The 25785-nt window shown below is 42.2% G+C and overlaps 1 protein-coding gene, 1 long non-coding RNA gene and 1 other non-coding gene across 4 annotated transcripts; 2 read left to right on the top strand and 1 right to left on the bottom strand.

Annotated features, from left to right (window-relative positions):
• Nucleotides 1–242: 242 nt before the first annotated feature.
• On the bottom strand, nt 243–5959 carry LOC147259367 (uncharacterized). 2 transcript variants are annotated; one of them, XR_015116857.1, is made up of 3 exons: nt 5811–5959; nt 4980–5097; nt 243–639 (listed from the first exon to the last, which is right to left on the bottom strand). It is a non-coding gene; the product is annotated as an uncharacterized LOC147259367 (long non-coding RNA). The 2 variants fall into 2 exon arrangements; XR_015116856.1 differs by lacking the exon at nt 243–639 and adding an exon at nt 1528–3923.
• A 4911-nt stretch (nt 5960–10870) lies between these two features.
• Nucleotides 10871–24957, top strand: eif4g2b (eukaryotic translation initiation factor 4, gamma 2b). Its single transcript, XM_086209706.1, has 19 exons — nt 10871–10975; nt 13565–13690; nt 15931–16033; nt 16175–16306; nt 16437–16503; nt 16591–16742; nt 16939–17049; nt 17550–17732; nt 18383–18524; nt 19366–19529; nt 19622–19735; nt 20103–20231; nt 21273–21377; nt 21940–22155; nt 22352–22610; nt 22754–22958; nt 23132–23340; nt 23738–23859; nt 24012–24957. Exons 6-19 carry the CDS (start codon nt 16659–16661, stop codon nt 24075–24077), a joined length of 2109 nt encoding a protein of 702 aa, XP_086065832.1. The 5' UTR covers nt 10871–10975; nt 13565–13690; nt 15931–16033; nt 16175–16306; nt 16437–16503; nt 16591–16658; the 3' UTR covers nt 24078–24957.
• LOC147259366 (small nucleolar RNA SNORD97) lies at nt 19833–20012 on the top strand. The gene has a single exon (XR_015117379.1). It is a non-coding gene; the product is annotated as a small nucleolar RNA SNORD97 (small nucleolar RNA).
• Nucleotides 24958–25785: the final 828 nt, after the last annotated feature.

The following is a 25785-nucleotide window of genomic DNA, read 5'->3' as shown; positions in this document are numbered from 1 at the left end:
GGCAGTCTTCTATCAGAATCTTTTTACTGTTCACTCGCTTCCTTATGATAAATACATTTCAAACTGCGCAGACATCTTGGCATACAGCTGTCTGAAATGATGGTGGAATTACAACAAAACTAATAACTTGTTTTTATCACCAGCTCCTCCTGCAGGTTTTCAAGAACCCCAAATCTCATTGAGAGAAATAAATCAGTCGTGTTTAGCTTCCCTCAGAGTTATGATTGAAGAGATATTCCCGAATGTTTGCTTTTATTTTACACACATATTACTTCCCTTACATTATCAGCTCCTAAGTTAGGGCATCGGTGACCTTTCAAGTATTATACCACACGAACATCAACTCAATTGTGTGAAAATACAGCAGCACAGAAAATGAGTGCAGCTCTAGAGGACAATTTTTCTGACCTGCTAATAGCACAATGCTTTTTTGTTGTTGTTGTTTTGCATGGTCTGGTTAGATTTAGGTACATAAACAGTTAATTTTAGGAACAGATGTGGTTTGGGTTAAAATCAGCGATGTTCTTCCAGAAACAGGAAGCCAAACCTCACCACTGGCAACACAAAGTCAACCGCCGGCACACACTGCAGCTTCATGGAACTGGTTCCCCATCTGCAACTGGTCAAGATCCAAATATCCTGTCAAAGCACCATGAAACAGCATGAACAGCAGACACCCAAACAAGGAATTTTTCCACTCACATGCTTCAACATGAGTCTCCTCTCGGTGGCCTTAAACACCTATCTGCTGCTCCCTCCACCTCTCTGTAAGGATTTCTTTCCCTTATTACTGACATAAATTGATTTCCCACTTCTATGTGGTCATAATTACCGTGGCCCCTTCATGGCATCAGTCACTCACACATGAACAGGTAGTTTCTGCCACTTGTATTGATGACTTATCAGCTTGTTGTTCTGGGGAGGACAGGCTGGCATCACGAGAGCACCCGAGGCCATAAAACATTTACAAATTCACTCAAGCTCCCTTTTTTTTCCAATCTTAAGTAACAAATAGTTTTTTTGTGCAACTGAACGCCACACCATGAGAGCTGTTGAGTAGACCCCAACTGTGCACACACAACACATAAAGCTCTTTGGAGGACAGATTCTGGGAAAAGCAGTGTGATGCAGCCTGGAGGGGGTTTCAGGAAAATGGCAGAGCTGTGGAATGTTGCCACTGGGAGCAGATTTAGACTCTCACACCTTCAGATATCGGTAGTTTATTTGAAACATATGGACACATTAACGTTCTCTGAGAGCAATCAGACATTTGAAAATGCAACCTGCCGTTCTTTACACAGGAGGAAAATGTTGTAATAGACAACCTTCTTTTATAAAGGCAGTTTTTGTTTTTGGAAACAAATACTCACAGTACAGTGGAACCATCTAAAACTGTCTCAGGGAGATTGAAATAAATACTACAGTCTTGGTATGTGAGATTGTTTTCATTTCACCAACTCATCAACAACTCCAAACCTTCAAAGTGTGAACATTTGTTGGACATCCAAACACAAAATTTCAGGGCACATTTCCAAGGAAATATGAGATTTCCATGTGGAGCAAACAATCTAATTTGAAAAACATTCATCTCCCAACAACCAACACAGCAAAACCTTTTTACTTCATACTTTTCCTAATTGAAATTCCTGCGGTAGGACAATGCACAGAAAGCAACATATCAGCATGATGCATATAGTGAACATGACACTAAAATTGCTCAATTTCAGCAACAGTCTTTGGTCAAATGCTTACTTAAAATTTTGCATTTACTTATGGCAATAATGGACAAAAAGGCGTCTCATCCGAAATATCGACTGTCTCCTTGAGTCGGTGGTAAACAAACATTTAAATGGATAAATTCAAGACTGGAAAAGTGTCCGGTGACACTTGAAATCTCATGATTGGGGCAGCATGGTTCTGTTAATTTTGAATATCATACTGCTGCTGTGCTCATACGTTTCCTTTATTAGATGATCGAGAGATATAAGATGAGTTGGAGTAAGTTTTGTCAGTTATCATGGCCCCCAATTAAAGAAAGTCTAAGTCCAGATAGTATTTTAAGTTCCTTTTGTTCAGAAGTCCAACTAAAACAAGAAACATATCAAAAGAACGACATCTACAGGTTTCTGCATTACAACAAAAGATGGATGACGATGGAGGGCAGGAGCTGGAGACGGGAAACACACCGACACGCCACCCGAAATGGTCATCAAGGTGACATGGGTCAGATTTAGCAAACCTTTTGTTTGTCCCTTCTTATAAGTGATTGCACTCACTGTCTCTTATCTCCAAACCCTGCAGACTTACGAGTATGGATAGGAAGCAAAGTCCTCCACTAATTAAACCTGTAATGACTACATATTTAAAACCACTGTGGGAGTGGCTGAGAGTGGTGCGGGGGTTAGTTGGTGGTTTAAATGTGAGCCAGTGGATAATTATTAATAACCACTAATTGGGTCAGAGATCCTTATCCTCATAAAGCAATCAGGGTTCCTGCAGACCTGCAAGATGAAAGGCTCCTGGAGGAAGAGGACAATGAGGAGGAAGAGAGAGCAGTGTTGTCAAGGGTACAGCACACAGGTGTTCTGTGTTGTCAGAGGGGTTTGAAATCCGTGGTTATGAGAGGGGAGGGTAATGGGATCCTGGAGAGATCAGAAGTGAGTGCATGTAATAGAGGCAGTATCTACAGGGCCGCGCAAGTCCAGTAACCATTTCAATCGGAGGGATCATTCTGCCCTCTAGTGGAGAGCTTTATGACACCATTAGATTTCAAATTCTGAATCTCTCATTCTGCCGACCGTGTGTGTCAGGTCTGTAATGTTTGTGCTTTGCTTTTTGTCATTTATTGCACAGATTCATCTCATCAGTGTGCTAATCGTCTTCATTATCCCCAACAATTACATTATACTTGCTAATTAGGTGCTTTGATGGAGCGGCAGTGTTTCGGTGTCAGGAGGACAGAATAACATCTGCACAATATGACACATTTTAACCCAACAACCTACATCAAATCTATGCATGAAGACACCATCATTTACCTCAAGCAAGGAGGTCATGTGATCACCTCTCAGTGGCGTTCATCTGTTACCACAATTAAACAAAAGCGATGAGGCTGACTTTCACCAAGCTTGGTGGAGGGGTGTCGCATGCACTCATGTAGAGAAGACACTGGTTGAACATACAGCAGGTCAGGTGCGGGTATCTGACATGCTGCTGTTTTACAACTGATATGGCTGACAGTTAATATTTACCGATGAAAATAATAGCTGTAGGGAAAAAAGTTTATGATATACTCACATTAAACATTGTGAATTTAAAAAGTAACATTTTGAATTGCTATTTCAAAACATTTTCAAAGCACAAAAGTCATATTCACTACATTTTTCTCTCACAGAAGAATAGGCTTGAACAGAACTGGCCCAACATAAATACTGGCTCGATCTTGCTCAGACAATTTTTTTTTTTTCATTTGAAAAAAAATTTAGCAGTGTCTGCCATTACTGATCATATGCCTAGGGCACTGTGCATCCCTGAAATTAACCTGAACAAGAGGGGAAACTTCTCTACTCTTAGTTTGGAGTGGAACGTTCATCGCCTCCCTGCAAACTGCAGTTAGGTGGAGTAATATCTGCTTGTCATGAAACCTGCCAGTTAAAAACACACACAAATCGATGTTTTTCTTGAGTTTTGTGAGAACAAACTGATGTTTTCAAGGAAAATGTGCTGCAAAAAGGTGGAAAAAGTGGAGTTTTTATTAACTGGAAGTGCTACAGGGACTTTCCGGGTGTCTAAGGTGATGGAGGTCTCCAATTATTTTCTGGGCCTCATGGAGAAGAGGAGGTCATGGCCCATGCCCCTCTCAGAAGCCGGAATGATGTGCTGCAGTTTACCCTTGGCGAGGGCTGATACAGCTGCCAACCTGGCTGTGGTGGATGAAGGGAAAATTAAGTCTATTGTAACTGCTGACGACTGTGTAGTGGAGAGAAGCAGCAGGATGGATGAGACGGAACCGTGAGTGGACTCTCATGAGTTCAAGTCTCCTGGTAGCTGCAAACACTGGTCACGCTCAGTGCAGGAGGCTACTTGATTTCTAAAACCAGCATTAAGTAAAATGATGTATGTCTTTTAAAGGTTACCAAAACCATAAAATAACCCACTCAATTCATTTTCATATAATTCATTTAATTGATTAATGCTTAAAATGCTTTCAAATTTATTACAAATAATTTGGACCAACTTCTGCATATGAACTCATAAGGGCAAGTCAGAAATATTTATTTCAAAGTAAAATTAGATTCGATTTCACCACTTTCAGGACTAATAATAATCCATTTTTTCAAGTAACCTGATACAGCTCAAATACATCTAAATACTAAAAATAACAAAAAAATAATCATTTCAAGTCATTTAAAACTTGAAAGCTGATTTTAACAAAACAATACTGGGAAAAGATGTGTAGGCGGAAGCCTTGCCAGATGTCACCTTTTTGTTTGCACACAAAGAACCTAACATTCTCAAGCAAAAACCCGTGCAGACACTGTTTTTACTTTGTACAGAATTGAGCAGTTTTGTCCACCAGATCTCTACTTTTGCTATTTGACTTCAAAATAATGATCTTGTTGGTTTTCCCTCTCAGCAAAATGTACAACCTCTCAAAAAAGGACAGAAACAAAGGCAGGAAGTAAGCGCAACATGCATGAGGGCATAACTACTGAGTACAACAGGAAGAAGTGAGGTCGTCCAACCTGAGAAGTCCAGCCAAGAGCTGTGACGCTATGGATGTGTCGCGGGTGTAACCCAGATGGTTACCGGCAGTGGATTATTTATGGAATTGATGATGTCACCATCACTGTGTGTTTGTGTTCTTTGGACAAAACTCTAAGTAAACAAATGTTTTCTGTCCTTTTATATATGTCAATTACATCTTGGGGTTTTACTTGAACTGATCCCAGCAAACAATAAATGAGTAAATTACTCACCATGAGGGTCTCAAACCCGATGCAGAGTTTCTGTCCACTATACTGACAAGGAAGGTGCGGTTGGAGATAAAAATCTTCATTTCTTTCCTCTGAGACCACTGCAGACGATGGAGTCCGGCTAAGGAGACAGAACAGAAGGGTTAGTGCGATTGAATAACTCATATCATCATTCAGCACAATGCTGGACATGAAATCTGAAAGCTTATATAGACACAAGTAGGGAAGTAAACAGCAACAATCTGTAGCTAACAAACAGACTGACTAAGAGCTGCAGCATTTGAACACAAGGGTCTCGGAAGAAATGTCACGTCTTGGGATGGCAATTTTGACCAGGATCTCCTCCACACTGAGACTACTCTTGTGAGCAAACAGCCATGGAACAGCATTCATATTAGAACAACTAAATTGTAAATGGCCTTTGCCAATAATGTTTAAGGGTTACATTTGAGATATTTCAAATAACCAGAAAAAACGAATGGCTGGTACCAACCCTAAAAATAAATACAACAAACATAATAGGGTCTTCGCCAGAAGTACCTTCTGGCTCAGGCCCTAATAATTCAATCCCTACTATAAGATGCACATGACAATGAATCGGTGCATTTAATAAATAAAACGAATCGACAGTAACAGGGACAATTACAGCAAAGAGCATAAACAATATTGTGAAATTAACTGCTTAAGGATGGCTAAGCTAACAGCCAAGGTTGAACTAGCGTTACCAACAGGTGTAAAGCTAACAGCCTCCTAGCAACATTCGTGACCACTCGAGACAAACAAACAGTAATAAAAACCTGTAAACGTCAATAAAGCATTAACAAAGCTCTTTACCTCGTTGTCTTTCCAGGGAGGTGTTTTTCCGACATAAGCAAAAGCTGCTTTGACTACAGAACGAATTTCCCTCGGTTTTCTATTCTAACCAATAAAATACCGTTTAGTGGCGTGCTTCCGTGTTCATACCGGAACGACTTCAAAATAAAAGGCTCACACGTCAGGGAAAAGCACGAAACAAAATAAAACCTCCAGGAAGTTGTTGGCCTTCAAGAAGTATTTTAACGGTCTTTTACAACAACCAATTTGATTGCGTCAGTAACATTCTCCATCACCTTACAGGTGGAACTGTGAGCACCATTCTCATACCCATTTTACCTATGGTATGTATATCCTGTACAGTCAAGAATTTATTTATATGCCTATGAAATATATCGTATTATACCATATCTGTGTGCATATACTTATATATCAATATTTATACCTATAATTACACGATATTATATTATATTATATTATATTATATTATATTATATTATGTACCATATATACTGTACTACAATCATTATTCTACATACTGTAGGAGTATTATTATTAGTAACAATTACATACCAACATATCATCAGTATTATTATTATCAGTATCATTGTCATTTTTTCCACTGCACCTTACCGACCTACTTATTTACCTCGTGAACCTTTTATGATGATATAATTTCCCTTCGGGATGGAAAAAGTAATCTGTCTATCTATCTATCGACCTATCTATCTATCTATCTATCTATCTATCTATCTATCTATCTATCTATCTATCTATCTATCTATCTATCTATCTGTCTATCTATCTATCTATCTATCTATCTACCTATCTATCTATCTATCTATCTATCTGTCTATCTATCTATCTATCTATCTATCTACCTATCTATCTATCTATCTGTCTATCTATCTATCTATCTATCTATCTACCTATCTATCTATCTGTCTATCTATCTATCTATCTACCTATCTATCTATCTATCTATCTGTCTATCTATCTATCTATCTATCTATCTATCTATCTATCTATCTATCGACCTATCTATCTATCTATCTATCTATCTATCTATCTATCTATCTATCTATCTATCTATCTATCTATCTGTCTATCTATCTATCTGTCTATCTGTCTATCTATTTATCTGTCTGTCTATCTATCTATCTATCTATCTATCTATCTATCTATCTATCTATCTATCTATCTATCTGTCTGTCTGTCTATCTATCTATCTATCTATCTATCTATCTATCTATCTGTCTATCTATCCATCCATCCATCCGTTTTCCATATTGCTTATCCGTTAAGTCTCACGAAGTTCTGTACATTAATGTTAAACATACGACTCAGCACAAGTAAAACAGCACAACAGGTGGGCAGCAACTTTGTAATGAGCCCACGGTTTAACGTTTTCTGTTGTAGATCATGATCTAAAATGATATTCCAAAAATGTAATTTATCTTAATTCAAAATAGTGTCCGTGTCTATCTTAAGATTTATAAAGTGAGAATGCCTAGAGACGTCTTGTAACATTGTAACCTTATGTTAGTTACTTTTAACTAGATTCGTATCACGCCTCTATTTACTATTGTCATCTGTATCTTCTCTCATTCCGAGCAGGGGAAGAGTGTTGTTCTTGAGCAACTAAAACGATGGTGGCTGGGCAACACCAATGGAACTGAAGTTTGGGACAAGTCCGAATCGGAATCAGAATACTTTATTCATCCCCAAGGGAAATTCTGTTCATAACAGTGCTCCACTTAACAACAACAAACAGGTAATGAAGACAGAAAAAGGCTATGCAGATAGTGCACATAATGAAATCAAGTATAGACAGGAAGAAAAACAATGAAAGAAGGGAAAAGTACTTAAAAACAGAAGTTGAGATGGAGCAATGGTTATAGGCTGCTATGCACCTCGGCCCTTGACCACTGCTATACAGGACAACCACCATCAAAATGTCTCTTAGCTGCTGTGTTGCAGGCAAGTGGACAGCGCCCACGGAGATGTTTCACTTCTCATCCAAGAGGCTTCCTCACCTTTAAGTCACTGGTGGGAAATTGCAGGCTTTTAACCCTTAATGCTTTTAACTGAGCTCTGGGACTACGACACAGCACTTAAGAGACACCATGACCTGTATGACTGAGAATCTTCTCCAACACCATCAAAATGGCGACTGTGAAAAAGGCTTATCGGGTAACACTATGCTTGAAGCACTGGCCTTGGTATAAGTCTTGCCCTGATTTATTTTTTGTGACTTGTTACTATTTTGGGTGGCAGTTTTTATAACAGCAAAAGTTAGACATGTGGCAGCACACAGGGGTGCCCCAGTGGAGCAGTGGTCCTCACTGTGGCCCCCAGGAAGAAGGTTGTGGGTGGAGCCCCGGCTGGAGCACGGGGTCTTTCTGGGTGGAGTCTCCATGTTCTCCCTGTTCCTGCTGGGTTCTCTCTGGTACTCCAGCTTCCTCCACAGTCCAAAGACATCAAGAGGGGACGAGGTTAATCCAGACTCTAAATTGACCGTAGGCGTGGCTGGGAGAGCCAATGGTTGTCTGTCTCTATGTGTTGGCCCTGCCATGGACTGGTGACCTGTCCAGGGGGAAGGCTGCTGGGATAGGCTCCACCCCCACCACCCTCAACAGGATAAGAGGGAGAAAATGGATGGATGGATGGATGGATGGATGGACGTTACTATTTTCTGAACTATTCTTTCACCCTCTATTTCACTTACTGTTTCAAGCTCTGGCTCTTGTACGAAGATAGAAAATTAGCTTTATTGACATTATACACAGGTGTACCATGAATTTCTGTTTGGCAGCATCTCTCACACACATAGCATATATATACACTTATATATATATGCTATATATATATATATATATATATATATATATAAGTGATAAGGTGCTAAAGCGCAGTCACAGGGGATTGTTATTATTATTATTATTATTATTATTATTATTATTATTATTATTATTATTATTATTATTATTATTATTATTATTATGTTTCCAGACCTTCACTTGCTTATCTTAAATTGTGTGGGTATCATCAGATTAGGTCTTAAAATGACTTGAGACATCTAAATCTACAAAAACGTGTTCAGGGGTCTTGTTTTGGGTTTACTGGGACACAAAGAGATCTTGAGACATCTTATTTTGTGTGTTTAGGCAGAAAATGAGAGGCCAACAGACGATTAGGTTGACAGTTTGATTGGGCAGGATAATTACTTTTGTTTTGAATTGTTTTGAATTGTTTCTGTCTTTATACTAACATGTTATATACACAGATTCATTCAAAATTCACTAAAAATCATATGAATCCTGTGTCTGAATTAGTGATAAAAGGTAAAATTATTGTCCTTCTCTTTCTTCTTGTAATAATAATAATAATAATAATAATAATAATAATTGACATTTTGTGAAACATCAGAGCAATTTCTAATTACAACTGATTACAATCAAGATAAAGATCAGGATGCACTGGCACTGCACTGGCAACAAACGTAGCAGCTATGACACAGTCACAATATACTGTACACACACACACACACACATATATATATTTATATATATACACACACACACATATATATATATAAATATATATATACACACATATATAAATATATACATATATATAAATAAATAAATACATACATAATAAAATAATAATAATTAAAATATATATATATATATATATATATATATATATATATATATATATATGTATACCATATGGGCCTCAGTACAAGATGAATGCCTTTATCTCCGTTTCCAACTAATGTAGTTTTCTGTACTGCAGATGTAGCTGTATGCCAATCAACGTGAAGAGGATGTGTCTTTTGTTTGGGAGGCCCTCTCATTGGATCATATCTGCTACAAGTAACGCCTTAAAACACGGTTCTTCTTTGTGATTGGCCAAGAGTGACACAGCAACAAATTACGTGCCCAATGCAAACCGGTGACTTTTCTGCCCCCAGTAAATCATCAGCAAGCCTTTGAGCTCTCCTCCAGCTAGCTAACGCAAACAAGCCAGGCAGCAAGCAGGGGATTGCCGTGTGTCTGTTTGTGCGGTCATCTTTCTTGCTCTCCTGATATCCGTCGCAAAATCCGCCCTTCTTTTACAACTGTTTTATTTCTTCTTTGGCAGTCACACAACACTATAAAACTGAAGTTGCTTTGGTGAAGGTAAGGACATTTTTCCTCCCTGACAAACACCGCACCGGTTGATCCAAAATGGCTTCTGCTAGCTAGCTACCAAGCTAAAATAATATCGGCTTGCTTTTAACCAACTATAGCATGTTAGCTGAAGAGCCGGTAGATAGCCTAGCATACCAGTGGCTCAGCTGATTTACATTCTGTAGAAAATGGCGTCGTCTCCTATTCACTGATGGGAGAAATGTAATGCATCGTTCACACGGTTTATACTCTGCTAAACGCTAATATTAACAAGGGCCACGATCAATTGGTGAATGGCATGAAATCCTTTCACATTTGCAATTACATCACAAACACTTTCGACTGAACATGATAACGGCTAACCATGCCGCCCTGCCCAGTTTCACTGCATCACGGAGTAATGTTAGCGTTAACGTTAAATTTGCAGATTCGCAAACCATCGACAATCATCCCGAATCAAAGCTCTCGCACGAACATTTATGTTGGCACAAGATTACACATCTGGTCAACCAATTCAAATAAATGTTCCACAAACAGACGTCCCCCCCCCCCCCCCCTCCATTTGAACGTTAGCAGGCTAACATATGGATTTTGCATTCCGTGCAGCTAATTAGTTAACGTTAGCATTAGCCCGTTAGCTGGCACACCTTTTGCCCCGTTAGGACTGATTAAATGTTTTTAACGCGTTGCCAGGTGGTTTTACCGTGGGGGGAAAGTATATATCAAACCATTTCTAGCCGGAGTAGAGTTCGTGTGTAGCATTTACCACAACGATGGGTTTCCTGTGGTATTTTTGATCTATCGTTCGTGACAAGGCCGGTAACAAAGACCTCGATACTGTCTGAATGTATCTGCCATCCCTCTCCATGTTACTGATTGCATTTTCTCTCTTTCTTCAGCTCCGTTTTCCCCATCCCCTCCTATTATTCTTATTCTTTTGAGTATTCTTCATTGTCAAGCCGCCAAAGTGGAGAGTGTGATTGCAGAAGGGGGTGCTTCTCGTTTCAGGTAAGAACGCTGGCCTGTAAACCCAAAACTCAACATGGAAATAACCTTTTTGTTTTCCCAGTGTTATTTCTATGTTTGCGTATCTGGGCATGAACTTCCGGCCTGCAGAACAAAGCAGGATCTGGGAAAGCTCAAAATGGCTGTCAGACAACTCTGCTTGTGCAGCCTTTTGGGAAGAAAAGGGGGGAGGGGGCCGTTGTGTAGATATAATGAGCCTTGAGTAGTTATTTATGCAGATGCACTGTCAACAGGATGGCTCACTTCATGGATAAGGTTATCACGCATACTGCCTGTCAACTGAAGCTTCAGATGTGTGCTCTTTAGATCTGTGAAAGATGCAGTGTTGGCTTAACCAAAACTACAGGAAGACATGAAGCTTTGTCCTACTTAGCGAAATGAATATCACAGATTCACACATCACCTCAAATACACTGTATTTGGCTTCGCAACAGCCAACAGTAAGAGGCACATCATAAAGTGTTCATTCATGAAGCCTCAGGCCTGAAGGAGTAGTTTAGTGTTGACTCATTAAAAGAAACTGAACAAATATCATGCCTGTTGGTCTTATTTTAAATGTCAGAGCTTCGGCCTTATTGTCTGATGATATAATGTTTATTTCAGCACCAGAATGAGAGTAGTAGAAAATAAACAGGCGTTTTCTTGTTTCATGACATGAATGATCGTTGGTGATTGAACTGACCTTGTTGGTCTTTCTACCTTTTTTATTGCTGTTGAATTGGTCAGTGAGAGAAAATCACTCTGAGGGGTTGGTCTGCTTCAGAAAATCCGTGCAGAAGAGAACTAAGGAATGGGAGTTTCATGAAGAGGGCACACCGATGATACCATTTCCATTTTTACAAAAAATCCCAGCTTCATTTAATCAAATCTGACAACATTAGCGCCGTGTGCATCTTTTTTTATCAGACACAGTCTTGAATAGAAACGGCTATGCTACAGTCTGTTGTGAAACTGGTCTGCCAACACTGCTTTTGTATGTTGGCAGACTTTAGTTGTCTGGTTTTCCATTTTCTTACCTGCCCAGGGACTCCAGATGGAAATGAGCTATTTAGCCCTGTTGTGGTGCAATGCATCTTCCCTCATTTTTACATCAGATTAATGTTCATTTTCATTGTCCTCAAATAAATAAACTTGATGCTGAAGGGCAGACCACTACTAACCATGGGTACAGGGAGTCAGTAGTTTCTCATTCATTTTGATTTATAGTTGTGCATAAAGTGGACGACACGGATGATGGCGTAGCCCTGCGGTTTAACCTGACAGACAGACAGACAGACAGACAGACAGACTTCTTTATTAATCCCTTTTGGATGTTCCGCCAGGGAAATTGCACTCTCCTAAACATTCATTCACAGCACTGTTATCATAGAATAGACATAAATGAAACCCTATCAAAAAATGACGTGCTCTTCCATGGAAATGCGACTACTTTTTTCATTGACTCAAGCTGCAACAGCTGTGGTCGTTCAACACATAACATTTCCTCCTACATCACCTCCCCTGGTTTGAGTCCTTCGTGGCATTTAAGTTTTTTTTAGTAAATATATCTATTGTTCAACATTTGCTCTCGGTCTGCTGATTTTTTTTTTATTTTTTAAAGTTCTCTTCGAAACTGAACACGGTGGCATAGAGGCTCTGCTGTCTGCACGTGTTTTGGTGGTGGCCCAGCCGTACCAGTACAGAGGTAGAAGTACTCGCCTACAGCCAGGCAGAAACTCAATGTACAGCTACATGTCAAGCTTTACACAGGGCAGTTCTCACAGCAGATGGAGGGAGGCTTCTTGGTGTGCTATTGTTTTATCACTCCAGTATGAGCAACACAGTTTTATTAGGCTGTATTGAAATCCACTGTTTTAATTTCACTTATGTCAGATGAAGGTAGTAAAAACATGACTCATCGTGGTGGCAGCAGTGCTTTTAATATGACAACTTCCACTGCTGGCTGGCGTGGAGAGCTTTGCCCTGTCGCACAGCTGCAGAACGTACGTGCTGCTCGACTGTCTGCTGAAGGCAGTGTGGGACCCACAGCCTTCACCTGTAGTGTTTCTGAAATTGTTTTTGTGTCTCATCGCTCTGAAGTTGTCAAACTACAGCGGGGGAACTATGGGAGCCTCGAACAGTGATGGCCGTATTCACCAAAGTTAAAGTACGATCGGCCACCTCAATTTTTTTTAGCCATTAATTGGAATTGCTTAAATAATTTTTTCCCAGCCCTTAAGTATATAGAGTAACTTCATCAGAGTCCATTACAAACCCACCTATAGCTGCAGGCTCAGTGTGAATTAACTAGTATATTCCCCTCTGTGTGTTTACTTATGCAGTGCTTCTTCGGGGGGAGGAGGTGGTAGGGGTGCACCTCAGCACTATCCCAAGACTGTCGGCAACAGGTATAACGTGTTGCATTACACACTTGCACTTTATGTGCAGTGAGTTTTCTTGCAACAGTAACTATTACAAGCAATTTCCCGATTGGAGAAACGAGTTAACAAGGGCATCTAACTGTTTCTTTACCAGCCACCATCTCTTCAAACTCTGTCTCTTGACAAAATGTCTTTCTGTGTACTTTTGCAGCGAGTTCCTGGGGAAAACCCCAGGGCAAAGCGTTCAGAGATGGGTTCCTTCACGAAGCACTAGACGAGATGCCAACTCCAGCAACGAAAAAGAGCGACATGATGCAATCTTCAGGAAAGTGAGGGGGTAAGGCAGAAGTCTGACTCTTCTTAATCCATTCTGACCTGGATTTTTCAAGAATGAGACCCACATTTAATTGAGATAATTTTGTGAAATCTATTTCATCCACGGTGAACTGTGGCTATCACACGCAAATATCAAAAATAATCTCATTGTTCTTTGAAACGTCATCTTTTAACGTGGTCATGACAGCTTGACATGACACCAACCTGCTCAAGCACAACTGCTGCTGCTACTTTTTTCAGAAGAATCAAGAATCTTCTTGTTGTTGTTGCATTTCTTGCAGCAGACACATCGTTCATTCTCATGAATGATTTTTTTTTCCCCTCAGCGTTAAATGCTTATCATGTGCACATGCCGTGTGTGTGACATTAGCGAGTGTGTCACGGTCAATTGGGAGGGAGCATGAGTACCAGCACTGCAGAGCCACTGATCGTACAGTCATGTTGATGTAAACATTGATAGGAGTACAGCAGTAGTACTATTCCTTTTTCTGAATTAAACAAAATACGGACTCTTGATTGAAAGGTACAGATGCAGCAGGGTGCTCAAACAACGGGTGGCCTTCATCTGCACAGCTGCGATGCCTTCCTAGTTGGACCACAGTATGTATCTTAAAGTAGATTAGGTTAAGGACATTTATGACTTATTCATTGGAGTTTCTCCTACTTGTATGTTGGTCCAGCTCTTCATGTGGAGATAATTTAGTTAAAGTCAGTCTGAGAGGGACAGAGTGTTGAATTGTGTGCTTCTCCAGTCATTAAGATGGCATGTGCTTTCCTAAGGGCACTTGAGGCCTGTTCACCTCTTTGTCAAGTGATGTTTATAAGTACAGAAGATGAAGTGATGACAGTGTTTTCCTCTGAAATGTACTCGAGCTGCTGGCCTCTGCAGGCAGAGGCTGGGCTGTGTAGACTCACTTCAGATACAAACTGCTCATGTTTACTTGATACGGTTATTTTAGAAAGACTTCGGCCACATTTCTAGCTTCTATCTCTGAATCTCTGTGCTTCTCTTTCGGGACAAAATTTCTTCTCGTACTTTTCAAAATTCATGATGTGAAAAATCGTGGTGTCTCACAGCAACTTGCTCATCCAGTGTCAGTGTGATGAAGGTAAATCCAGGAGAAAAATGTGGAGAGGGAGATTTAGTTAAGAAGTTAACTGAAATCTTAATAAGCATCAAGTTCTTTATTAGTCTCTCAGAATGAAAGTTGCCACTGCAGCGATCTCCAGAAATAGGATTAAAGTGTTTAGGTGGGAGGGATGACGGATTTGTTGCAACTCATTCTAGAAAGACTTCAACACGCTCATAATTCAGTTAAAAACATGAATTAAGCCTGTGTGACAGACATTAACCTGAGGATTCTTCACCAAGAAGGAGCCTTTTCTACGTTCAGCTATTCACAGACAGTTGCCCGAAGCTCACAGAGACTTGAACTCCTGCACACTCCTTTTTGACTCTCGAATGCAGGAAGAGCCAGCCCTGTTGATTTAGCTTTAAGCTAATGGCAACTGATGGCTAACAATGGCAAACCTGCCCCCAGATGTCCAAGGGCACTTGCCTCACACTTGTTCATAGAAGCACCGAGCACCACGCTACTGCATCTTCAGTTCAGTCAATTCAGCTGCAGTTGTTCAACCGGAAGGGTTGTAGTTCATTCTTACCTCAGGTTGAAGTGTTTGTGGATTACTGAGCATGTCGCAGAATAAAGACAACATGGATTATTCTGGATGATGCACATAAGAGTTTGATGACTAACAACAGCAAAATGACCCACAAACGCCAGTTACAGTCACCGTTAACTTCAAACTAAATATGCATGGCTGTTTCTTTCTGCACTCTGGAGTCATGAAAAAGTGATGCAGGGGAAAGCATTTCTTTGTGAGGCCGAGGTAACTATTGACAAAGCCAAAATCATCTTCTCAAATTGAAATTTTGCTTTAAAAAAACAGTCCTGAGTGTGGAGCCGTTTGTCTCGTTCTGTAAAAACTTGAGATTTATATAGAAAATTAGTCAAAGTAGGTTAGCATGTTATCGTGTTGCTCTTCACGCTTTTGTGTGATGGTGTGTTTGACTTGCTCTTCCTGGGAGAGCAGCTGAGCAAGCTTCATTCTTAACAGCATGGAATTTGTTTTTACTGAGAAAGTCGGCAGCATGTTGCTGCTTCATCATCATCATCATCACTATCCCACTGTGGCGCGCTCACTTTCTACCCTCGCTGCCTCTCCTCTCTCCTTCTCTAGCATACTCAACAAACTCACGCCTGAGAAGTTTGACAAGCTATGCCTTGAGCTCCTGAACGTGGGCGTAGATTCAAAACTCGTCCTTAAAGGAATCATCTTGCTGGTAAGTGTACTGTATTTTTCTCCGGAACTCTGAGTAGACAGTTATTTATCTATAGTTGGCAGCCTGTTGTGAGTGACTCATACCCATACACTACATGTGCACTGACCTGCGTGGTCCCTCTCTGCTCTCTCTGCGGTTCAGATTGTAGACAAAGCCCTAGAAGAGCCGAAGTATAGCTCGCTCTATGCTCAGCTATGTCTGCGCTTGGCAGAGGACGCACCAAACTTTGATGGCCCTTCAACTGAGATCCAAACATCCCAAAAGCAGAGCACAGTAAGATTCGCTGTGAATATACAGACAGTTTAAAAATTCTACAACTGACGTGTACGATGTTTTTTAGAGAGCCTTTCCATTCACGTGGTCGTCTGACTACACCTAACCTCTGTTTATGATGCTGCTCTAGACCTTCAGAAGATTGCTGATTTCCAAGCTTCAAGATGAATTTGAAAACCGCACCAGAAATGTTGAAAGTAAGTGTCTGATAAGAGGCACGGTGTCTGGAAGCACATTTCCCAGAGCCTACCCACCTCACACTGCTGTCCTTTCTGTCTCTTCAGTTTATGACAAACATGACAACCCTCTTACTTCTGAAGAGGAGGAGCAGCGAGCTATTGCCAAGATCAAGATGCTTGGCAACATTAAATTCATCGGGGAACTTGGCAAACTCGACCTCATCCATGAATCTATCCTTCATAAGTGCATCAAAACAGTATGTGCAGACTCACTTGGCTTTAAATGTGTTTGAAAATTACATCCTTTGAAATAGACCTCTTTTTATAGTCAGCAAAACAAGAATTGGCATCAAAAGAATCACCGTAGTCCCTCAACAGCACATAACTTCATGGAGCCAGAGCGGAGTACCTTATATGACCCCCGACTGCCTTCTCTGCTTAATCTTTTCAAAGCTTTTGGAAAAGAAAAAGAGAGTCCAGCTTAAGGATATGGGGGAGGATCTGGAGTGCCTCTGTCAGATAATGAGAACAGTGGGGCCGAGACTCGACCACGAGAAAGCAAAGGTAACACCGACACACCGATTCTTTGTGTGAAGCTGTAGATTCTGTGGAGGCAGCACACAGCGTCAGTTCTTACAAGCAGCAGTAAAAAGCCCGAAAGCTTTATGAAATTATCAGCATAGTAAATGTTTGCCATGGATGTGCATTAACAACATTTCATCCAAATAGTAATGTGGCCTTGTGAAATATTTGTCGAAGCTTAATTGGGTCAAACTGCCATTGCAGATGTATTGTGCTGCTGCAGAGATGCTCTACCCACACATCCTGTTCTCCAGACACAAGGAAACATCATTGGTTGATACTGATTCCCCCCAAATTACGCAATTTGTGTCTTAATAGGTTTTTCCAATGTGGGAGCCCTTTATTCCTGTGGCACTGTGGTCTTGTCTGGGTTGGTTGTGTCATGTCAGGTGCTGGCTTAGCTCACCATCTGGCTCACCTAATGCCCTACCTGGCTCCCGGCCAGCGCTAACATAAATCTCCCCTCTCCGTCCTCTCACCAGTCTTTAATGGCTCAGTACTTTGGCCGTATGCGATCCTTAATGAACAACAAGGAGTTGCCTGCTAGGATCCGCTTCCTGCTGCAAGATACAGTGGAACTGCGAGAAAACAACTGGGTCCCCCGCAAGGCTTTCATTGACAACGGACCAAAGACGATTAACCAGATCCGTCAGGATGCAGTGAAAGTGAGTTCAGTCACATCTGGGGACTCGCTGTTGAAGTTATGGTCATTTTTGATTGCACAACAATCCCTGAAAACAACATCCTGCATCGAGTTGACACCAATATGTTTTCACTGGCCTGCCAAAATAATTGCCCCGCGGACAAAAGATCACACCGCAGCACATCGCCCTGCAGATGTAGTCATATGATACACACAGGATATGTGTTTGTGGTTGGACTGAACTTCTTATCCTTGGCTTGAAGAGCCAGTTCACTCAAAAATGTCAATTCAGGTCATTCTCTTCTCTCACTCATGCAGATGGAAGTTGGGGCGATTTTAGCCTGCAAAACACGGCGGAGTTTGACAGCAAGAGTCGCTGCAGTAATCTCCCAAACAATAGAGAATGGTGATCAAGGGTCACGTAAAAGAAGCATGTCAAGTTTTGAGAAACCTCCGTGATGTCATGCTTTTACACCATTCAGGTCTGTTGGATAGGAGGTTACTGCTGCAGCTTTTCCTGTGAGCCCAGCAGTGTTACTGGACTAAAGATTTCACCAGACCTTCCGTCAACAGGAGGGCGAGCAGATGACGACCGACTGTGCATTTTGGGGTGAAATGTGAAGAGTCATTTTGAGGGACACTGGTGACAGGCGTGTCGGTGTGATTCTACAGGATTTGGGTGTTTTCATCCCAGCGCCCATGTCTCAGGGGATGAGAATGGACTTCTTCCTGGAAAGCCCCTTCATGCCCAACAGAATGAAACTGGACCGAGAGACTCTTGGGGGATTGGCCGACATGTTTGGACAGATGCCAGGTGAGGGTTTGTTTCTGTCTGTGTTTGTGAGCTTTCTGTCGATGTTGATTACAAAAAGCTACAATGGAAACCCGTCTAACACTCTACACCCTCCAGAGTTAAAAATAACAATTTTGCAATGGAGGAGATGCGGAGCGTTCAAAAGCATTCACAGAATTAACAGCAGTTCTGTCAGTTTGTTGTCTGTGAGAAACACTTGCATTGCTAAATAAACACACCAAGCTCCAGTCACAGAAGGTTCTCTGCATTAGTCCCACCGTAGAACCTCTTGTTGAATCAGGAACGTCATCATAATAAACTGAAATACAACAAGCAGGATCCAGACTGTCAGAGTAAAGCTAGAAAAATCTTTGGTGTTTGAAAGTCCCAATTTCCAGGCAGTTTTTGAAAAAGACAATAAAGCTGGAAGTCATTGAAACTTCCTACTGAAATACCTGAAAGTAGTTCACTTAGCATCACCTTAGAAAAACAGGTTTTGCTGAGTTGTGATTTACTGATACAAGTTTATGTTGGAGCAAACCAAGGCTATTGTCACACATCCTGTTCAAATGTATGCAGGTACATTTTGACAAGGATTTCTTTTCACTCATGTATGAACTGTCTGGTCACCATCATTTTCCTCACACGGTGGTAAAACTTGTGTGAACCCTGATCACTGGAAGATGCTTACAAACATGATGCACATTCATGGAGTAACTGAGGTTAAATGAAGAAATGTGTGAGAAAATCATTCGTAAATGGACATTTTACTTGTATGTTGTGTGAAACGGTGAAGTTCTTTTCACTGAGCTCCAAAATTTCGTAACGTGGAGAAACAAAGTCATCTGCTTTGTGTTCTCAGGCAGTGGGATTGGAACAGGACCCGGGGTTATTCAGGATAGGTACTCTCCCACTATGGGACGCCATCGCACCAACCCGCTCTTCAACGGTCACGGGGGCCACATCGCTCCTCCTCCTCAGTCACAGTTTGACATCGGGGCGAAGTCTTTTGTTAAGTCCAACCAGGTAACCTTGCTGACGCTGGACGGCAGTCGTCCTTGTGTGTTCGCCCTTGCTTCCTGTATCTCAGGAAATAATGTCTGTCTGACATTAACCAGGTGCAGAACCAGCATTTCCTCAACCAGAACCAGAACCACATGGCCCAGCAGCAGGTCCAGTCCAAGGACATGCCTCCACGATTCAGCAAGAAAGGACAGCTCAATGCAGATGAGGTATCAATTACTGCTTTCGTGTGCATGTAAACAGAAATCTTTGTGTAGAGACCCTGTAAGGAAGGCTGGCGGATCCAGATCCTGACCTCTGGTCTTCATGCCCAGTGATTATAAAAGGACGCGTTATTCTGAGGGACAACGACTACCAGTCTGTCCTGGTCACTCCTACTCTTTCTGTAATCTCCCTCCATCTTTCTCTCCCTCTCCTCCTCCTCCTCCTCCTCTTGTTCAAGCTGGTAGCTCGTCCGCTGACTGCGATTATGAGATATGAGGGCATGACGTGCGCTTGCGTAAACGTAGATGTTACACATCCACAGAACTCACCCTATTGAATGTTCTCTGTTCACGACACCGTGTGGTTCCACAGATCAGCCTCAGGCCGGCTCAGTCATTCCTCCTCAACAAGAGCCAGGTGCCCAAGCTCACACCCCAGATCCCCACCATGATGCCTCCCAGCACCCAGCCCCCCCGCACGCAGACCCCTCCTCTTGGACAGGTAGGCCTCAGATCCCCCCACAGTTAACCAAGTAGCATAAACATAGTTCCCGCGCAGTCTTAAAATTCAACAATCTGAAATTTAAGGCCCTTAAAAAGTCTTACATTTTGGTAGTAGGTCTTAAAAATGAGGCGCCAAGTCTTAAACTGACATTACGTTAGATCTACGTGTTAACAAAAATGTTCCCGCTGGAGTGTCTGACAATGAAACCAGTTTGACCACATGAACGGAAAAATTATTCAAGGTGGAACCAATAAAATGAGAAATGCAAACGCTGCGTGTCACATTCGTGTGGTCCGAGTTCCGTGTTGCACAGAAAGTCGAGCAGGTTACATGTGGTGGACGCGCGCGGTGAATCTGATCGGGTATCTAAAATGGGCAAGTGCCGATTCAATGATCTGTGGTTAGGGTTAGGGTGCCTCGACCTCCTCCAGCGACCAGGTCTCCACGACCGCTGCCCAGGTTCCCGGTACCACAATACAACATATGTCACTGATATACACGCCAATTCTTACACACAAATTTTTTTGCTTTTTTAAAAGATTTATTATTATTTTTACTTTTCGATTCACTCCTCTACTCCAATTGCTTTCTCTGTAGGGAAGGAGTGTGGCAGTGTTCATTTCTCAATGCCAAAATAAATGGTGAAATTGAGAATTCTGTATCTTTTTTCAAATTGGTCGGTGCTGCCATGCATCATTGGAGACTCTTTTTTCATGTGTAGATCGACTTGGTTCAGCACCACAAGCATTTTGTGTGTTGGGAAGCACATCCCACCATTCCATGCATGACCAAAAGCTATCATATGGTGTCGCGAACGGGTCTAAAATGTCATTCAAAAAGTCTTAAAAAAGGTCTTCAATTTGACTTGGTGAAACTTTAGCAACCCTGATAAAGGTGAGGGGAAGTTCTACGGAGACAGAATGTAGAAATGGAAGTTTTGACAGAACAATGGTTTTGAATATATCAAAGAAAAAATAAACCTTTCAGCATGGTGGTTGAACCATACGAGTGTAATAATCACATGATCTTTGGCCTCAGCCTCCACAGCTTGGCCTGAAAACCAACCCTCCGCCGATCCAAGAAAAACCTCAGAAGACAAACAAGAAACCTCCTCCTGCCAGGGAGGAGCTGCTGAAGATGACGGTAAGCACCAGATCCTGGTTCTCCCACTCCAGATGTTGGTCCAGTGCTGCAGCGGCAGCCGGATTCTTCTGACCTCCACATATTCACGTCTTAGCCCACAGCTTTAGCTGGCGATTTCCCCACAAGCTCCTGCGCTGTGAAGAAATGTAGATGCATTCACAACGTGTCTCTTCTCTTGGGAACACAAAGACGTTTTATTTGAATGCCGGACACTGATTAGGCTTTTGATCCTCCCTGCTAACACATTTATGTAACAGTTTCCTCTTTTCAACTTGTGGTCAACTGTTCAAGAGCGAGGAGGCGAATGTTGTGTTGTGTATTTCGGAAAACGTTCTTTTTACTGTCCTTTGAAAAACGAGAATTTAGCAACCAATGTGACCAGCTATTGTCGACCTGCAGTCTGCATATTCAAAAAGAGTCAACTATGTAAATGTCCACATATGAAGTATGAAAGAATGAAATATTTTAGTGGAAGCCGCTTGGCTGTTAAACATTCTCTATATGGATGTTTTATTTTTTCATGCTTGATTGAAATATGCCATCCTTGATTTGCTCACTTTAGGAGGCAGTCATGACCGAGTACTTCAACAGTAAGAACCTGACTGAGGCTGTGAGCGGCGTGCGTGACATGAAGGCTCCCAAGCATTTCCTGCCAGAGATGCTGAGTAAGATCATCGTGTGTTCCCTGGACCGTCCCGATGAGGACAAGGAGCACGCCAGCACTCTGATCCACACGCTCCGAACTGAGGGACTCATCACCGGAGAGAATTTCATGCAGGTAAACACGTCCGGGTATTAGTATTCCACAGTCAAAATAAACCAATATATTGGACGCAGTTATGGTCTTCGATGAATAAAGGTGTCTTGGTCTGTTGAGTCCCTCCTTTTTCAGTGCTTCATATCGCTGAAACGTGAAATATTTGTGGCCGCATCCAGAAATGTCTGAATACAGACCTGTGTCTCCTCTGCTCCAGGCTTTCCTCAACGTCCTGGACCAGTGCCCCAAGATTGAGGTGGATGTGCCGCTGGTGAAGTCCTACTTGGCCCAGTTTGCAGCGCGGGCCATCATCGCAGAGCTGGTGAGCGTGGCAGAGCTGGCTCATCCCCTGGAGAACGGCACCCACTTCCCCCTCTTCCTGCTCTGCCTGCAGCAGACTGCCAAGCTGAAGGACCGAGAGTGGCTCACTGACCTCTTCCAACAGAGCAAGGTCAACATGCAGAAGATGCTGCCAGGTACCTTCTCTACCTTGCAGAGTTTGCTACAGGTGTCAAAATACAGTCTAGAATCTTTCCAAATCTCCTAGAAATCCAGTCATCGCCTCAATGAACAGTTGAACTCAGAACCTCACGCTGAATAAGTGCTCTGTAATTTGTAGAAATCGATCAGAACAAGGACCGCATGCTTGAGATTCTGGAGGGGAAGGGCCTGAGCTTCCTGTTCCCGCTGCTGAAGCTGGAGAAGGAGCTGCTGAAGCAGATAAAGGCAGACCCCTCTCCTCAGTCCATCTACAAGTGGATCAAAGACAACATCTCTCCCAAACTTCACACCGACAAAGGCTTTGTCAACATCCTCATGACCAGGTCAGGAAACTGCCAGCAGTCAGGCTCCATCAGGGCGTGAGAGCTCAAGGGTCCTGTGTTTGTTGCTCCACAACATTTTGACCCATTGTCAGTCTAGTGTCTCCAGTCACTGTCGTGCTCTGTACTTTGAACCTAAATTGTTGTTAAATCCCGTCCCTGACCCTTTCCCCCAGTTTCCTCCAGTACATTGCCCAGGAGCTGTGCGTGGCGGAGGGCGACGAGCAGCTGGCCGCCCCCTCCAAAGAGCAGCTGGAGCAGGAGAAACAGCTGCTGCTGGCCTTCAAGCCCGTCATGCAGAAGTTCCTGCACGACCACACTGAGCTGCAGGTCAGCGCCCTCTATGCCCTGCAGGTGCACTGCAACACCAACGGGTTCCCTAAAGGTACGTTACCCCAGACACCCCCCCCACCTGAGTGTCTGAGCTGACCTCCCTTCAGTAGTTGATGCTGCCATCGTTTTGATCATCTTAGTTTCTTCTATCAAGTTCTAACCCAGTATATTCATTTTAGCGTCTGATGATTTTATTTAGTGTCACTCTGTTTCTAACAGCTTCCCTTTTGGCGATCATTGTGCGAGGCGCTGACTCGCTGTTTTTTGTCCTACACTCTGTAGGACATTAGAACCACATTAGAATTCACTATCTGTTTTTTTTCTCTGCCATTTTTGTTGGTTTTAAATGTTTGTTTCTGATTATCGAGCAATGTTCCTGTTGGACACGAGTCACAATTTTAAATTGAAAAGTGTAAATGCATCTTGCTGAATGGTGTGGCCCCCCCCAGGCATGCTGCTGCGCTACTTTGTCAACTTCTACGACATGGAGATCATTGAAGAAGAAGCCTTCCTTGCATGGAAAGAAGACATTACCCAAGAATTCCCTGGAAAAGGCAAAGCTTTATTCCAGGTACAGGTTCATTGACATGAAAATAGAGGCTTTGCTCTTTAGTCGGATGTTTGTCAGAATCATGACATGAAATATGCTGACAGTCTTGAAAGAAGATGTGGTGAAAGTCAAATAGTGATTCTGTGTGAGTGATTCTTGTATTTCTCTGTCAGGTCAACCAGTGGCTCACCTGGCTGGAGACGGCAGAAGAGGAGGAGTCGGAGGACGACGCAGATTAAGAAACCAAGCAGAAGCACCATGGTGTAGAAGATCCACTTTAATTATTACACTCGCCTTTCCTTTTATTAAACTCCATGCTCAAGTTAACCACGTGGCGCTACTCTGCTTCAATCTTGCAACTATAAACCGAAAGCTTGTACCTGTTGGGCCTCACGTGTTACCACCCGTACAGTGACGATAGGCTGAGAAGTATCATAATCTGTTGCCTCTGTGTCCTGATCAGCTACATGAAGTCTGAAGTCTGGAGTGGCTTAAACATGTGTTGCTTTTTGTTTTTTCTTTTTTTGGGGGGGGGGGGGGGGGGGGGGACTTAACCCACTATTGTTGCATATTTTTTTTAATTACTATTTCAGCTCAATTTTTACTGATTTGAACTTTCCCCAAAGGAAACAGCTTTATTTACAAATGTGTAGGATTTCACCCCTGAAGTCAAATTACTAGTGAACTTTGCTAATGCTAGTTGTAGCGTGAGAGCGCTAACAGAAGGCCCCGACCGTGACCTGCTTCATCTTCGATTGGGACCGAGCTGAGGGTTAGATGCTAAACGTCTGCCTAGATTCCACCTTGCCTCGATGTGATAGTTTTAAACAACGGCAGAGAGAGGGAGAGGCTGCAAACTCATCCGTGTACTGAAAATCCTCAACGTGACACCCAGCCTGCCTGAGGCGGCCACCGAAGACGGAGGGAAGCATAAGCTGGCGAAACATTTCGTAACGAATCACAGTGTGTTAAGTCAAACTATGCTTACTAAAACACTGTGTTCGGCTTTTGTTCTTTTTTTTGTTCTTTTTTTCAATAAAAGTGCTCTTCATAGTCGCTCATGATGAGCATCTTCCTGTTTGTTTCACCCTCAACAGGAGACCCCACCCACCCACCTCCTCACTTTCATCAACCGTTATCTCGTCTTTTATTACATGAGTGGTTGCAATGCGGATCATCCTCCAAATGTTACAACATTTTAAACTAATCATTGGTGTGCGGCCGTAACATTTCAAAGTTGCCTGTGTTTCTACCTCTTAGTTAGATGGGCTTTTGTTTGTGTTGTTTCTGTGCTGGGTGAAGATGAACTGAGGAGCCCGAGCAAACCCTGAAGTATTTGATTTACTCCCGGCCTAATTGCACAAGAAATGTATCGAAGCAGACGTTTCCTACTAAGCTTCATCTGGTTTACAAGTATTAATATTTTCGAAGGAAAAAGCAATGCACCTGTTAAACGTTGGGGCTTGAAAGTCTCCATCTGGCCCACAATGGCCTGTTATATTGACTACTCGACATGGAAAACATGAAGCAAATCCTTAAAATTCTCCTTAAATTGTCAAAAATAAAAGTTAAAGTTTGACCTCCAACTTACCTGAAAGAGAGAGATTGACTGATTGACGAGTCACGCCCAGAAGCCATGTTCATGTGTTAAGCAATGGATTTGGATCATACTGTAAGGTATTCATAATTATTGTGCACCTCTATTGCTTTAATGTCAATAAAGTCCAGTACATGAGCACCAAAATATTCTTCCACTTATTCATGCAGCTTTTCTTGATGTTTTTCTACCGGGGAAGCGGACCGATCACGCCGTGTCTTGCGTCAACGTAGCTGATGAGGGACCTTGTCCAGCGAAGCCCCTCGGCAGCTACGTGGTGCCTTGTTGAGGAACACGTAATCAAAACGACTGAAAGGTTCCAGCACAAAATGTTTACTGAAACCATCAAC

This window comes from Aulostomus chinensis, chromosome 7, assembly GCF_037954235.1.
Source record: "Aulostomus chinensis isolate RoL2024-O1b breed Wild chromosome 7, RoL_Achi_v1.0, whole genome shotgun sequence".
Classification (NCBI taxonomy): domain Eukaryota; kingdom Metazoa; phylum Chordata; class Actinopteri; order Syngnathiformes; family Aulostomidae; genus Aulostomus; species Aulostomus chinensis.
Note: the sequence above shows the minus strand (reverse complement) of the source record. Positions and strands in the feature narration are given on the sequence as shown.